Source organism: Eublepharis macularius, chromosome 2 (assembly GCF_028583425.1).
Source record: "Eublepharis macularius isolate TG4126 chromosome 2, MPM_Emac_v1.0, whole genome shotgun sequence".
NCBI lineage: Eukaryota > Metazoa > Chordata > Lepidosauria > Squamata > Eublepharidae > Eublepharis > Eublepharis macularius.
Window position 1 is genome coordinate 205,443,929 of NC_072791.1, and position 14,777 is coordinate 205,458,705.

Sequence of the window (14,777 nt, forward strand, 5' to 3'; positions counted from 1 at the left end):
TGCACAGGCAGAAACTCTTTGTCCTTGGCCAGCACCGGGGAAAGCACGCACCCTGCAAAGGTAAAGAGAGCGCGTGCGCGCGCCCCAGCCCACTGGGGGGCGCGCTTCGCCTAGGCGAGGGGAAAAGGGAGCGAGCGAGCGAGCGCCGTCCCCCTTTTCCTTGCCGCCCCCCCTCCCTCCTCCGTTTGGAACTTTGCTGACTGCAACGTTCTGAAGCCGAACGCGGCGACACGAGGGGGCGGAGGCGGTGGAACGTTCGATTCTTGCCGCGTTCCATCCAGGGTGGAAGTACCCGGGGGGGGGGGGGAGAGGCAGGGAGAAGCTCGCGATCCTCGCTCCACGTTACCCCCTGCCCCGCTCGCTTGGAAGGTGGGGGGGAAAAGGAGGCCTCCGCAGCGCCACCCTCCGGTCGTCCGGCCACACTGCGCCTCCCCCTTTCTCTCGCACTCACTCTCCCCCCACCCCACCCCCCCCCGCTCCGACTCTCAATGTTCCACACTGCCCGGCCACAGAGCCTCCTCTGCCGCCTTATTTCCCCCCGGCTGCTTGCATCCCCTCCAAGGACGTTTTCTCCCCTTCCCTCCCTTCCCCCCTCCCCTCCGATCTAACATCGGGACAGGACGCCTGGCGAAGGTAAAAAGGAGAAACGGGTTAGGTGGCTTGCAGCAGGAGCCTGGGCGAGCTTGGGGGGGGGGGGAGGAGGAGGCGAGAGGAGGAGGAGGAGGCGAAGCGAAGGCAGGGGGGGGTTAGTAGAGGGAGCTTTGTTCTTGTTTTCAGCGCTGGCTGCCTGGCGGTGGCCAGGAGAGCCGGGACTGAGTTCACGCCTCACTTGGTGTGCACACACACACACTCGCACAGCACGCCGATGGGGGTGGTGGGAGGCTTCCTGCCACAACAGCCCCCTCCATAACCCTCCTGGCTGGGAGCTCCGATCTCCCCACAAAGCCAAGCGGGGGGAGCGGGGGTGGAGGGACGGCGATTCTGTGTGTGTGAGTGAGTGAGAGAGAGAAAGCCAAGCTGCAATTTCTGACCTGCTGCAGTTTCCTACGGGGAATTAATTTTTTTTAACCCCCCCCTCCTAATTTATATCATACACCATCCGGATCCTTCCTGGATGTTCTTTTTTCGGAGGGAGCCAAAAAAAATTTCTAAAAAAATATGTCGGTCTGTTTTGTGGAAACTGATCAAGACTCGGTGGCGTTGAAAGCTTTGGAGAAGGTGCAGTTTGAATTCTTCTTCTCTCTCTTGCTTTCCTCCCCCTCCCCCCCCCACCCCTTCCCAGCCTGCTTGCTGGTGGCCAAATGCAGTTTTTTGTTGGCGTTGCTGGTGGCCGTGTAAATAGAACCCGAGCGGGCTGGTTTCTAGATGGAGGGGAAAGCAGTCGCGTCTGAAATAGCAAATCCTCTCCAGCCCTTTAAATACAGGGGGGGGGCACATTTTTTGGGCCCTTAATTTGTCTCACAAGTGTTGTTATTGGCAATATATTTGGGGTGAGGGGAGAGAGGAGGGATGTGGCTTCCTTGACCCCTTCCGCTCCAGGGTAAATATTTACAGGGTATTAGTGACTTTTAAAAACAAAAACAAAAACCCACCATTTTTTGGCAAGCTCTGCTATTTACAACGTGTCATAAGTTATTAATGCTCGTGGCCTGAGTACTTTGCTAAATCTGTCTCAAGCCTTTGGACAAAGTAGACAATTGATGTACTGTCTGAGGAACTGGGGCGGCAGGGCGGGGGGAGAATGTAAGTAGGATTGTAAAAAAAAAATTAAAAACCCATCTTAGATCTTAGAAAAGGTTCTTCTAAAGAAACGTTGGAACTGTTGCTCTGCAATCTCAAGCTATGGTTGTCCTACTTATGTTGCACCCTTTTTGAATTGTCCATCATCAGTTTTAAGGGGCCAGGATTCTTTTTTGGGGAGGGGGAGATGGGCTGTAGAGTTAACAGCACTCCTGTGAGTTAATTGACTGTCTTTATCTCTTCTTGGTTTCTCCCACCCTTCTCATTCCCCACATTTAAAAAAAAAAAGTTTTCCAAGATGTCCAGTGACAGACAAAGGTCAGATGACGAAAGTCCTAGTACCAGTAGCGGCAGTTCGGATGCCGATCAGAGGGACCCTCCAGCCCCTGAACCAGAAGAGCAAGAAGAAAGAAAACCTTCTGCGACCCAACAGAAGAAAAATACTAAACTCTCCAGCAAAACTACCGCTAAGCTTTCCACTAGCGCTAAAAGGTAATAAACCCCAAAACCTGATAGGTTTTTTTTTACACACCTGTTGACAGGGGAGATGTCTATAAAACAGCAAATTCTGAAATGTGACTCACTGTTGGAATAGCATTGTAAACTTTTTGTTGGAGATGCTCTCAGCGGATGGATCCATGAGTTGTAAAGTCTCTTCCAGTGATTTGGGGTTGTTGTTGGGGTGTTTTTTTTGGAGAACTGTTTCAGAGGCATGAACCAGTTGATATTGTCGAGGATGGGGGTTGAAGGGATCCAGGTCAGAGTTCAGCACCGCCTGGCAAGTGGTTGGGGGTCAAATCCATCATTCATATGCTCTGCTACATAAATGGGCGTTATATGAAGTCGGTTGCAAGCCGGGCCTAGGGGAAGATGGTCATATGACTGCTTTGCTGCAGAGGCTGACTCTGCACTGGTCCGCTCAGCCCAGGATTTGGGTCATGTAAATCAGCTCTTTATTTCATGCCAGTGATGCGATGCCATCAGAGATGGTTCATTCATGTGCACACCTGGATCTGCATTCTTTAGCCCCCCCCCCTTTCTTGTAATGCCTGGATGGAGGGAAGGTAGGTAATGGAAGAATCCATCTTTTTTTGTCTCTTATTAATTAGCCCTTGTTGGATCCTTTAAAAGAAGAAACCTTCACAATCATGATGTTTGTTTTCGTTTTGGAATTTTAGTACAGATCAGTGTATGTAAATAGACTGCAATATAGTTTTTGTGTGTGTGTGGTTGAAATATAAATAGGTTAACTGGCGTGTCTGCCACCTCAGTAGTTGAGACCCATGGCTGTCTTGCTGCATTTGAAGTTTCAGAAATGTCAAAAAGTTCTCTGGGGGGTTTCCTCAAGGTGATCTACATCCGTATCTGCATATGTACATTTTCCTGTCATTTTGGACTTCCAGTTGACATGTGCTACTAATTTTCTTGCATGGCCGCATGGATTGGGCAAACTTAGAATATCTTGATCCGTGTGTTCTTTGGAAATAAGTAGGTAATCCTTTCCCAGAAGTTCACTTTTAGCTAGGAATTCACATTGCATTATCCAGTAGCATATCTGACAAATGGTAACAAAGATATTTCCGGGTGTAATCCAACTTCAGTAGGAGTTTTGCTATCAGTGGGACCTTGTATTGGGTGTGTGTGTGTGTGGAAATTATATTTCACTGGAATCCACACATTCATTAATAGGACTGAAATCTTGCACAGCAATTTGAATGGTATGTTAGCTTTTACTGTCTTTTTAAAAATTGAAAAGTGGTAAGTTGAACGGAGGCATGAAATAAAGATGCTCGTAGTAGATGTTTCAGTTAAAGAAATGTAGGCAGTGTGACTTTTTGGGAGAACGTCTGATGTATTAAAGATAACTTCCGCTAGCTGTTAGCAAAATCCTTGTGCGGTATATTTTGCTGCTAAGATATATTTTGGTCCCATGGGTCTGTGGTCTTCCATCATAGTTGATCTTGTAAAATCTTATTTCCATGTGCTGTTTAGCTTTATGTCTTGCGTAAATTCTTGTAGGGAGTGACTCCAGAATATCTAAATTACATCTAGGGAGATTTGTCATTGTCATGAAACCTCTGTGGGCAAACAGTGAATGGCCCCAAGTTTTACAAAATTATCAGCAAATCCCAAATATTGTTCTAGAAGCAAAGCCTCTTTGGGTTTTCTAGGGGATGGGGGAATAACTTCTGTTAGACTGTAACAACTAATGAAGCTGTTCTTTTTAGACACTGACATCTTCATAATAACTGCAGTTTATGTGGACTGAAACGATCATTGATAAATCAGTATTTGTTTTATTCGGCAAGGTCTTGGGCAAATAAAAATGTTTCATAGGCTTGGAAGAAAGAGAAGAACAGGAGAAATGAAAGTTATCTGTAGGTTTCACTCCAGTTACCTGACTGCACATTTACCAAGTTGATTTAAATCTTGAAATTCACTATCAGTAGCCGTCAAAATGCTGCCAAAAATGTGTCTGATGTTTACTATGTAACTGCCTTGGCTGCAACTCGGCAATGTTGGTAGAAAGTCATTCTCAAATGTGTCTGTATTTCCTCCTCTCCCCCTCCCTGGCCTCATTTGCATATAAGATTAAAAAGAAAAGTTCTTTGATAAAAAGCGCCTGGAGGTCTCTCAGACGCGCACTTCTGAAGACTCTTTGGGGATTCCGCCAGGCTGAGGTGTAAATGTTCTCTCTATTTACCGTAACAGCCAAAGGGGCAAAAAAGCTGCAAAGTTTCTCTGTTATGGGATTTGGGTTATGCCTCTGAGAACAAAGAGGAAGCAGCCATGTTAGCGCTATTGAAGGGAAAACCAATCTTGCATTTAACTGCATGGTGGTAGAGGGCAGTGTAATTCCCTGATTTATTCCATAGACTATCTCAAATGCTTTGTGTCTGTTCTCATTTTGCCAACAGAATTCAGAAGGAGCTAGCAGAAATCACCCTGGATCCACCTCCTAACTGCAGGTATGTCAAAAAAACCAACCAGACAAATTGAACTTATGAAATGTGGGGATACCGATAGCTGGAGGGGAAAGTTAATGTGAATGGTGGCTGGCTGAGCACAACAGATGTGTTTGCTCTTTACTGTTTGGAAGTGGATTTACGATAAAGCGGGAATTGTGTCAGGCAAATGGGACAAGAGTAGCGAAATGCTTGATAGAATGTAGCACGAAGCTCTCGATTGTCAGGTACACAGAGGAGAGGTTGCATCGGCTGGAAATAGTAACCTTTGTTGACAAAGCGTCATGTTGGGTGTATGCGAAATAGTTATTATGGTTGAGGCTGATTAGCTGAAGAGTGTTGAGGCATCTGCGTGTTTGTTTTTGTAACAAGGGCTGCGTTTTATTCCCTCCTCCCCTTCTTTGGACAGCACCGTGCTTTCAGAAAGAAAGTTACCTGTGTTGTGTTTGGAGTTTGTCTGATGAGCCCTTTTATTGTGAAAAAACAACAACTTTACAGCTCTGAGAGAGATGATAGTTTTTAGAAAGAGGGGAAATCACGTGTTAGCGTAAAAGGAATTATTCACTTTTAAGAACTGTGCAAGAGTAAAAGGAACGGCTCTGCCAACGAAGTCTTTTTCCAACTTGTTGAAAAACTTGTCAGTTGTGGTGCCGATGAATTAAGAGGGAATGATGATGGGTTGTAAAATATTCAGTGCTGGAATTTATAAATAAAGCTATCCTGGGCTGTGCGTGCCTCCTCAGTTAACTCTTAAGCAGACTGTATTTGTTGTGATTGGTGTTTCTATTTGTGAGATGTTGCAGTTTGCCGTGACCGTTATATTGGAAGTGTTTCTCATGTGTGGGAATATTGTATTCTTCTGGGGCAGGTTGCTATTTAATTAGATTCTGGGGAAAGGGCTGTCGGTGCAAGGGTGGTTGGTTGTTGTTGTGTGTTTGAAAGCAATTTAGTACAAAGGTAATTGTTACCACTTTTTCTACCTGTTTTCTGAAAAACACAGCTAGAAGAGTCTTTGATTTCTTTAAAACAGAATTATTCCTGTGGGGAAGGTCTGGTGCCATTCCAAGACTTGCGCCACGACACTCTTGTAACCGCCTCAAATTGCTTGTGCTTGAGATGTCAGGCCAGATTGCGTGAGGCCATCCTACAAAGTCCCTTTTCCCCTTGATACCACAGGTGAGCTGTGACTTTGGAACTTGCCCCTGCATTCCAGTCTCACCTTAGCTGTGGAGGCAAAGTCTTGGCTTTAAGCAAGCTATTTTTTAAACTCATCCTCAGCTTCTCCCCCAACAATGTGAGAATAATTTTCATCGGGCAACCTTTCAGGGGTTTTGTAGAGATTTCTAAGATCTGGGTTCCCCAAACTGCTGCTTGGGAAGTGCTCTTTTAGTCTTAGATTCACAGCCAACTATAGATAGAAGGTTCCTTGCCAGTTTACAGTGAAATACTAAGCAGAGTTACTCCAGTCTAAACCCAGTGTCGGTAGGGTTAGACTGGAGTAAGTCTGTTTAGGATTTCACTGTTAGTCTGAATTCAGCCCTGTGATGGGGGGGGGGGCACGGTGTGGGTGGGAGAATCTTCTTCTGTGAATCTAAAGGCATGAGAGCAGTTAGGTGTGAGAAGTTTTTTGATCACTTACGTAATATGAACTTTATTTTGTCTCAAGATGAGAAGTCTCTGTTTGGTGGCATTGTTTAGAAAAAAGTCCATACAAATTAAACGATAATGGTAATGAATGTATTTAGCGACCATCTTCCCTTATTGCTTGAACGGTATGCAAATCTTTGCAATCTACATGAAATCATATTCATTTTTTTAAAAACAAGAAAAGAGAATAAAGCTGTGGAATACGGGAATAATCAGTAGAGGATCTCCTTTTTCTTTAATTTTTAAAAAATCCACCTTGGAGAAAAAGAGGGTGTACTGGACTTCTGAGGTCTATGGATTTTGGTTGGCCACCAGTCATTATTTCTGATTGCCCCTTGACTATGTCCCCAAGTCCTCAGGAATGTAGAACAAGAGGGACCCTTGCAGTCTTTGAATATTTTCAAAGCATGGCTCAAAAAGAGAGGCCGAGCTTAGCCTTCCCTTAATTTTCTGCTCTTGCCAGGGGACCAGAAGAAGCGGAGGAGTTTGTCTCCCCTTCCTGGACTGGGTGGGCTGTAGAGAGGGCAGCAAGGTTAGGCAGTTGTCAGTTCTTCAGGACCCACAAAGGACTCGCCTCTTCAACAGTGCGGCTGCTTTGCTTTTCATGGGACAACCAAGAAGGCTGGAGGCCATGTAGAAAAGTTCTCTGTTTGCGTGCCCAAATTAAGGGGGTAAATTCCGGGCTCCTCAGAATTTGGAGCTGGCACCAGCCAGAGGTCCTTCTGCTGTCCAAGTTCTTAATGATGGATGCGGTTTCTTGGAGGAGCTGTTTTGGAGCTGGATATATTCATGGCGACTTGGCAGCCACACTTTTTGGACCTCTGCTGGTTTTCAGCAGTAGTTGGAAGACCAGTAGAGATGAAAGCTCGCTAGTGAAGCAGTAGAATTTTATTCTAGAGGCCCTTGTGAAAGTTCAAGTGAGGAGACAGAAACTGGCACAGAAATTGGGGTTGCCAACCTCCTGGTGGGGCCTAGAGATCTCCTGGAGGGCTGCTTTGGAGGGTTGCCGTATTGCATTATAACCTGTTTCGGTTCCTCCCCATCCAAACCCCACACTCTCTAGGCTTGATCCCTAAATCTCCAGGAATTTCCCATCCCAGAGTTGGTAACCCTACACGGAATGCTTTCTTGTCCCTAAGTAACTCTGTTCCTAATCATTCCATGTTTAAGAGGCAATTAGACTGTTTTGTTATACGAGGGATTTGAAAAGTGTATATTGTTCCTTATGTAAGATGAGAGAGAAGTGAAAGAAATTTGTCCCCAAGGAAATGGACCTGTTTTAATGAGAATTGTTTGGTTAGGGAATAGCGTTATTTCTTATATGTTAGAGTTCAGTACAGTTTTCAGTTACAAGTGTTCCTAAAAAGCTTTTAAGAACCGTTTTATAAATTGCATTGTGCCCCCGGAAACCAGTTCCCAGGCATAGAAATATAAGTGCAAAGTGTCACTTATGAAGGACGCTCATGTCTAAATAGCCGTTTTTGCTTGCAAACTGCACAGGAGTAATAGCTGGGAACTCCTTTCTGGTGTGAATTTTGGGCAAAAGCCACAATTTTCACACATGGATGCCATTTATAAATTATGCTGTGCTTGTAGTGTATAATGGGGACGCTAAAAAAAAAAGTGCTTAGCATTTATATAGCGCATTGGAAGAGTTCAATGCACTCGCATTTGTTCTTGCAACGGCCACACAATTTTACTGCGGTAAACTTATCTATTATCCTAGTCTTGCCGATGAGAAGCTTAGATTGAGAGAAGAGTGGCTTGCTGAAGGCTACCTGGTGAGTTAGTGCCAAGGTGGGATTTGAAGTGAAAACATTTCTGTTCATGTCCTGTGCTCTCAGACACTATACACCAGTTCTCCGTGGCTCAGAGAGCGCACACACTAATATGTAACGGTGCTACAGTTGTCCCTGCAAGTGACACCTGTCAGTTTTTGCATATACTCTCTCTCGATTTATTGCAAAGCTACATTTGACTAGAATTTGCATTGGATTTTTACATTGTCTTCTTTCTGCCTTGCATTAACATTTATTGCAATGGATGCAAACTAACAGTGCTTTCCTGGGAGTAATTCCCATTGGATTCTGAGTAGACCTGTTTAGGATTATGAAAATGCTATGAATTTAAAACTCCAGATCAGTTTGGTGTAGTGGTTAAGAATTGCAGGACTCTAATCTGGAGAGCCGGGTTTGATTCCCCACTCCTCTGCTTGAAGCCAGCTGGGTGACCTTGGGCTGGTCACAGGTCTCTGGAGCTCTCTCTGCCCCACCCACCTCACAGGGTGATTGTTGTTGTGGGGATAATAACATCATACTTTGTAAACCACTCTGAGTGGGTAAGTTGCCTTGAAGGGCAGTATATAAATCACATGTTGTTGTTTTTGTTGTTAAAGCTCCTTTACCTTTTTTTGTAGGCTGCACTGGCAGAGTTAATCAATAAACGGGCATATCATTTGTGTATCGGTTGTCCTGTGTGATGCAAACATTTTTTACAATCTGTCCTTGGTGATTTTTAAATTGTCTATATTTTTCTTGATGGAATGAGCATATAAGCAAAGTGTGTTGGATGGTTCAAAGGCCTTAACAAAATAACTCTGGGCTTTAAAAAGTATACCATGCAGAACTTTACCCTGACTTTAAAAAAAAGCATGAGGAGTCCTGGTTTGGAAAAAGTGTCCTTGTTTTTGAATGGACAGCCCATCTTTCTTTCTCTGTCTCTCTTCTTGCTTAAAGTTGCAGCATTTCAGGGATTCTCATTGCATTAGTTAGAGCCTGCCAAGAGTGATTTTTCATTGTCCAAGCAAAGGGAAATGCTAAAAGTAATCACAAATGGTGAAAAAGGAAAGCTTGACTTGTCCTGGTGCCAAAATGATACTAATGTGTAAAGGAAATGATTGAATTACTTCAGGGTTGCTGTGCCGTTATTTTGTTTATATGTATAATTAGGGAGCCACTCTGCTAAATGTAATTGGAGATAATTTACCGTGCAACAAACTTTAGCTTTTCACATTCACCATGAGCTTTGCAAACATCACTGCCTGCTACTTAATACAATTAGGTTTAACACCCTGAATGTGGATATTCAGTGGTCTATTGACGATTTGGCTTCCCTGGATCTATTCAGCATTTAGGTGCCGCTGGACTTCTGTTTTATTTTGCTACAATAGACGGGAACACGGCTACCCTCTGGATTTGTTCGTTGGTCAGAGCTAATTTACATCACTGCTCCCAATGCTACCCCCAGCGAATTTTTTTATTGGATGGTATTTCAACGATATCTTCTGAGCTTCGGTTTTAATCATGTGCACACTTCGTGATCTTATGTAATGATTCCAGATAGTTCTCCAGATTTCTGCTCATGAGACACCCTTGGTGATCAAAAGCCTCTTTATTCTGTGGATTTTTTTTTAAAAAAGATGTACACCTAATAATAATGATGATGATGATATTCGATTTATATACCGCCCTTCAGGATGACTTAACACCCACTCAGCAGTTTACAAAGTATGTTGTTATTATCCCCACAACAAAACACCCTGTGGGGTGGGTGGGGCTGAGAGAGCTCCAGAGAGCTGTGACTGGCCCAAGGTCACCCAGCTGGCTTCAAGTGGAGGAGTGGGGAATCAAACCTGGCTCTCCAGATTAGAGTCCTGCCACTCTTAACCACTACACCAAACTGGCTCTCTAAGGCGTTTTCAGTGTACAGCTGAATGTGTAAAATTTGGATAGGATAACTGTGTGTGTGTGTGTGGGGGGGGTAACATACACACTGTTCAGGAAGTTGTGATTGGCAGTCTGAGAACCACCTGCAGTAGAAGGGAATTGTGAAAAATGACCTGCAAATTATGTGAAACTTCTATACCATATGATCCGAGACAAGTGTTTCCTTGTCTACACAGGCCCCTTCCAATAGGAATGGTGAAAAACTTCCTTTCCTGATTTTGTGGGGAGGGGGATCATTGAAAAGTAATTGATTTAGAAATCAGTGTCATTGTTGTCAAGAAAGTCTCAGATTGCTAGCCATGTTAGTTTGTAGTAGCAGAACAAAATTAGACTCCAGTAGCACCTTTGAGACTCATAAAATTTTCCAGAGGATAAGCGTTCGTGAGTCGGAGCTCATTTCATCGGAAGTCGACGCGCACATGCAAAGTTAGCATTCCTTCCTTCTCGTCCCCTGCGTCCTTCAGGACTTAAAACTCAGAAATAGTTTTAGAATTTCATTCATTTCATTTGGGAAACAAGAGCACAGAAAACAATGTCTATGTAATGTTCTAAAGTAGCTTTGAACATTATGGGGTGTTTCCGTTCTGGGTCAGAAAAGAGGCCGGTCTGGCGTCCAACCTCACTGTGCCTCCAGCAGGTACTTTGGGTGGCTCATGAGCAGGGCTTGATGGAGATTGCGATCGGTTGCTTTTCCTTGGCATCTAGTATGTTGGAAATATATCTGAACAATGACATTCCTTCCTTATATCTAATAGCCAAAGACTGGCCCTCTTGCAGATCAAAAATCTATCCAACAAGACCAACTTGGCTACAATTTAAGGTTCTGTAAACTTGGGTCGACTTTCAGGTTTGTAGAAAATCGGGTTTGTTGAAAACACACCCAACTTGAATACAGGGGGCATTTGGGGTTACCATGGTGACATTGGGCACCGTTACCAAGAGAAGGTGAGGAGAGGAAAATGGCGCAGGAGGTGAAACTTGGGAGCTGAGTAGGCTGAAGAGCAGTGGAAAGAAGGGAGGGGAAGTGATGTGGGATGCCATTTCCCTTCTCCCATGAGGCCTTGGAGGTTTCTCTCTGGCTATTTCTAATAGCCATTGGTAGACATCCCTCTAGGTAAAGGTAGTCCCCTGTGCAAACGCCGAGTCGTTACTGCCCCATGGGGGATGTCGCATCACGACATTTTCTTGGCAGACTTTTTACGGCGTGGTTCGCCATTGCCTTCCCCAGTCATCTGCACTTTACCCCCAGGAAACTGGGTCCTCATTTTACCGACCTTGGAAGAATGGAAGGCTGAGTCTACCTTGAGCCGGCTACCTAAACCCGGCTTCCACCAGGATCGAACTCAGGTCATGAGCAGAGCTTGGGCGGCAGTACTGCCGCTAACCACTCTGAGTCATTTGCAAATCGCTTACAGCATCATAAAAATGTGCTCTTTAATCTGAGCTATGGAGAAGCTGGGTCAGATAGGAGCTCTGACATATTTTAGACTGCCCAGTGGCATGTCCTGTTTTTATTTTGTTTGATAGCATATTGAACAAGAGTTTTTTATGAGGCTGGATTTTTAAAAAAAGAGCCGCAGACAGAGGTCTGATTAGAGAACAGCTTTTTCTTGCCTCCTCAGTCTTCTACCGCTTTCCGCTGAGAGTTGGGGGATCCTGAAGAACAGGGTAGGGTGCAACACAGGAGTTGCCGCTTCAGAGGGGAATTCATACACATTTCAGAATCCCTCCCCCCTTGCAAGGACAGAAGCGTCTTTCATTTGTGTCTTCTGGATGGGGTGTTTGATGAATTTTAAGTCTTGTTGGGGGCCTAGTCCTTTTTAGAGTTACTTCTACATTAATCTAAACTTGGGAGTGGGAAACTCTTGGGAACAGAAAATAAGCAAAAGTTGTCATACAGTTTTTATGCTGGTGTCTAGGGAATTGAGGGGTGGCGCGTGTATTACGTTGCAGTAGCATTCCTGGCTGAGCATCATTTTTATGTAAAGAGACGATAAGATTTTCTTGGCATTTCAGTTTATTTCACAGCAACCTCTGTACCTGCAAAATGAGAATTATTTATAAGAATATAACTCTGTCCCCTAGGAGTTGATTTCCACAGTGATGAAGATACAACAAACAGTACAGGCACGTTAGGGTGTGGATTTTTATATTTGCTCAGAAACTCTTTTTACACGTGCATCTTTTTTCAGTGCGGCTCAGCTGCCTTGTGTTTAAGACACCAGCAGCTTTTCAAGTAACTTGTCTGGTTAATGTGGGGACCTAAACTGCGTCCAAGGGCGTTCCAGCGCCAAAGAAAAGAACGAGTTTGTTCAGAGTAATATCTGATCCGTTCCAGCCCCAGCCAATCCGTAGCATAAATGTTCAAAAGAAATCAGGAGGGACTGACGGGTTTCTGATTATCTGCTTCGGTTGTAATGTGGGAACCAAAGGTTCTCTGAAGAGATCTGAAGCACGGAACACCTGTGCTGTATAAGCCTGCTTCCTGAGTAATGTCTGAATACAGCCTCTAGCATCTGCCTGGTTCAAGAGCTTGCCTCTTGAACAGGCCTCTTCATCAAACCCTCTCTATTTGTATAAGCAACGGAGCAGACCTTTCTCGGTTGAGCTTTTATAATGTAACCATTAATCTAAGGGCCAAGCTACACATGACGAATGACACTTGAACGGCAAGTGTATTTCTCCCTGTTCACTTGCCCTCCACTCAATCCACTTGCCGTTCAAGTGTCATTTGTCATGTGTCGCTTGGCCCTCTGGCTACCCCATAATTGTGAAATCCCTTCGTTCGTAAGCCCACTAAAAATGTAGCATGGGTTTACTTAGGATGAGGGAAAGATCTGAATGTTACTCTGATTTTGGAAGGCCTCCCCGATACGTTTTGTTGTAGAAAAAGAGCTTATTTTTATGCTTTTGATTTTACACCCTGGGGGCGTCAGATACAGCATAATAGCTCTACACAGCAAATAGCTCTATTTGAAAGTTTCGTGCTGATCACCTAGCGGACAAAGCGTGCTTTAATGCTGGGATCCAAAGGAGGAAGTTTCTCTCTTGACAATTTGACATCTTCTGTCGAAGTCCAGCGCTCCAGCTGGTTTTTCATTTGTGCCTCTGATTGTGTGAGGGCAAGTTTACAATGCTGCCATTGCTCCGTTTCTTCCATGGAATTCTGTTTCAAGATGGAATGTTCTCAGTGTGTCTCATGGTATGAAAAGGGTGCCAAAAGCCGATTTTTTTTAGTGTAATATACTTGGGTTTGCACATCGCTGGATTTTATAGGAAGAGATCTTTAAAGTCTTTCACTGTTTTCCTAATTCCAAAAGGGATATTTCTTTTGTAAAATATTAGAGGCTTGGGCCATAAACAAATACCAGATTACCTTTTATAACACATACTGTAGGTGATCAGTTGATTGGGCTGCCAGGTCTCTTCCACTGTAGCAGGAGGCTTCTTGTTGGCGGCACTATTTTTCCACTGCCTCTCTAAGCAGTGGCAGGAGAAAAAAAAATTAAACCCACCAAGGTTATCTGTGCCACTACACCATTTCCAGGAGAAACCCAGAATTGATGTAGAGTAGCTCTAGGAATTGCGGGAAACTCAGAAACTCTGCTTTTGCCATAGAGTGTTTGATGATTCCTTGAGCTACCCTACATCACTTCTGGGTTTTCTCCAGAAGTGACATAGTGGTGCACATGACGTTGCACTCTTGACTCCAAGCTTCTAACCAGTTGCCAGTCACAGTCTGGCAGTCCTATCAGTTGAGGCTACCACATCGGTGTACTGTGTTTTCCTTGATGTCATAATTCAGATGTGTTCAGCTTAGGTGCCAGTTGGTTAGGGCTTCCAGCTATGGCATGAGACTTACCTCTGGCAGTGTCATTTGTTTGCCACCACTCAGAAGGTGGCAGGAGATTAAAAACCCCCAGCAATGTTGGCTATGTCATGATGTATGTTAGCTCTAGGAATTTCTGGAAACTCTATGATTTTACCATGGCTGACATTGCTTGCCCCCTCTGTTTCTCTGTTCCCAGCTCTCCCACCAGTCAGTTTGTGTTTGGAAAAGCTGAGTGTGATCTAAGGTCAGAACTGTGTGATCACTGTAAAGATCTCCTTTTCTTTTACAGCTAGGATGGTGTTGCTGGAGCTGCTAGGGAGGGGAGGTCTCCACCTCCGATGCCAGTTTTCTTTCAAAAGCCATCACCTCCATGTGGCTTTTGTTTGTTTCTTTAGATTTTTAAAACCCTGCTTCTTCAGTCGCATGAAATCATTTACAGAAGATAAAGAGAAATTATTTTGTTAAAATATTAAATTCCAGTAAAACAGATAACGCTGTGTGCATATATATAGAAAAAATATGCAACTCAAATCAATCAGATACTCAAACTCAGAAATTCAGTCATAAACTTCATGGGAAATGTTTGGCAGATAGTGGAGGGGGGGACACGACTCTTCCTGCCAGATCCAGGCTGTAAAACTCAGCAAGTAATGGACTGACTCACAAAGGCTTGTTGGAACAGGGTGACCTCACAAAATTTCTCAAATATTGCCAGAAAAGGTGCCTTGCACACCACCTCCGGGCAAACTATTTCATAGGTGGGAGTTGCTATGGAGAAGATCATAAGCTGTATGGAGGTCAGATGAACTTCCCCTAAGAGCAACATCAAATAAAAGGTGCTGAGCTGTTCTTTGTCGCCATTGATCC

The 14,777-nt window shown here is 44.3% G+C and overlaps 1 protein-coding gene across 2 annotated transcripts in view; it reads left to right on the top strand.

Moving 5' to 3' along the window:
* Positions 1-492: 492 nt before the first annotated feature.
* UBE2E3 (ubiquitin conjugating enzyme E2 E3) overlaps positions 493-14,777 on the top strand; it is a 143,278-nt gene continuing 128,993 nt past the window's right edge. Inside the window, exons 1-3 of one of the 2 annotated variants that reach the window (XM_054971106.1) lie at positions 493-633; positions 2,030-2,232; positions 4,659-4,709. In XM_054971106.1, coding sequence (XP_054827081.1) covers positions 2,039-2,232; positions 4,659-4,709 — 245 coding nt within the window. In that variant the 5' untranslated portion in view covers positions 493-633; positions 2,030-2,038. Of the gene's footprint in view, positions 634-818; positions 1,219-2,029; positions 2,233-4,658; positions 4,710-14,777 lie in introns of those variants that run through there. The other variant, XM_054971105.1, reaches the window with a different exon arrangement.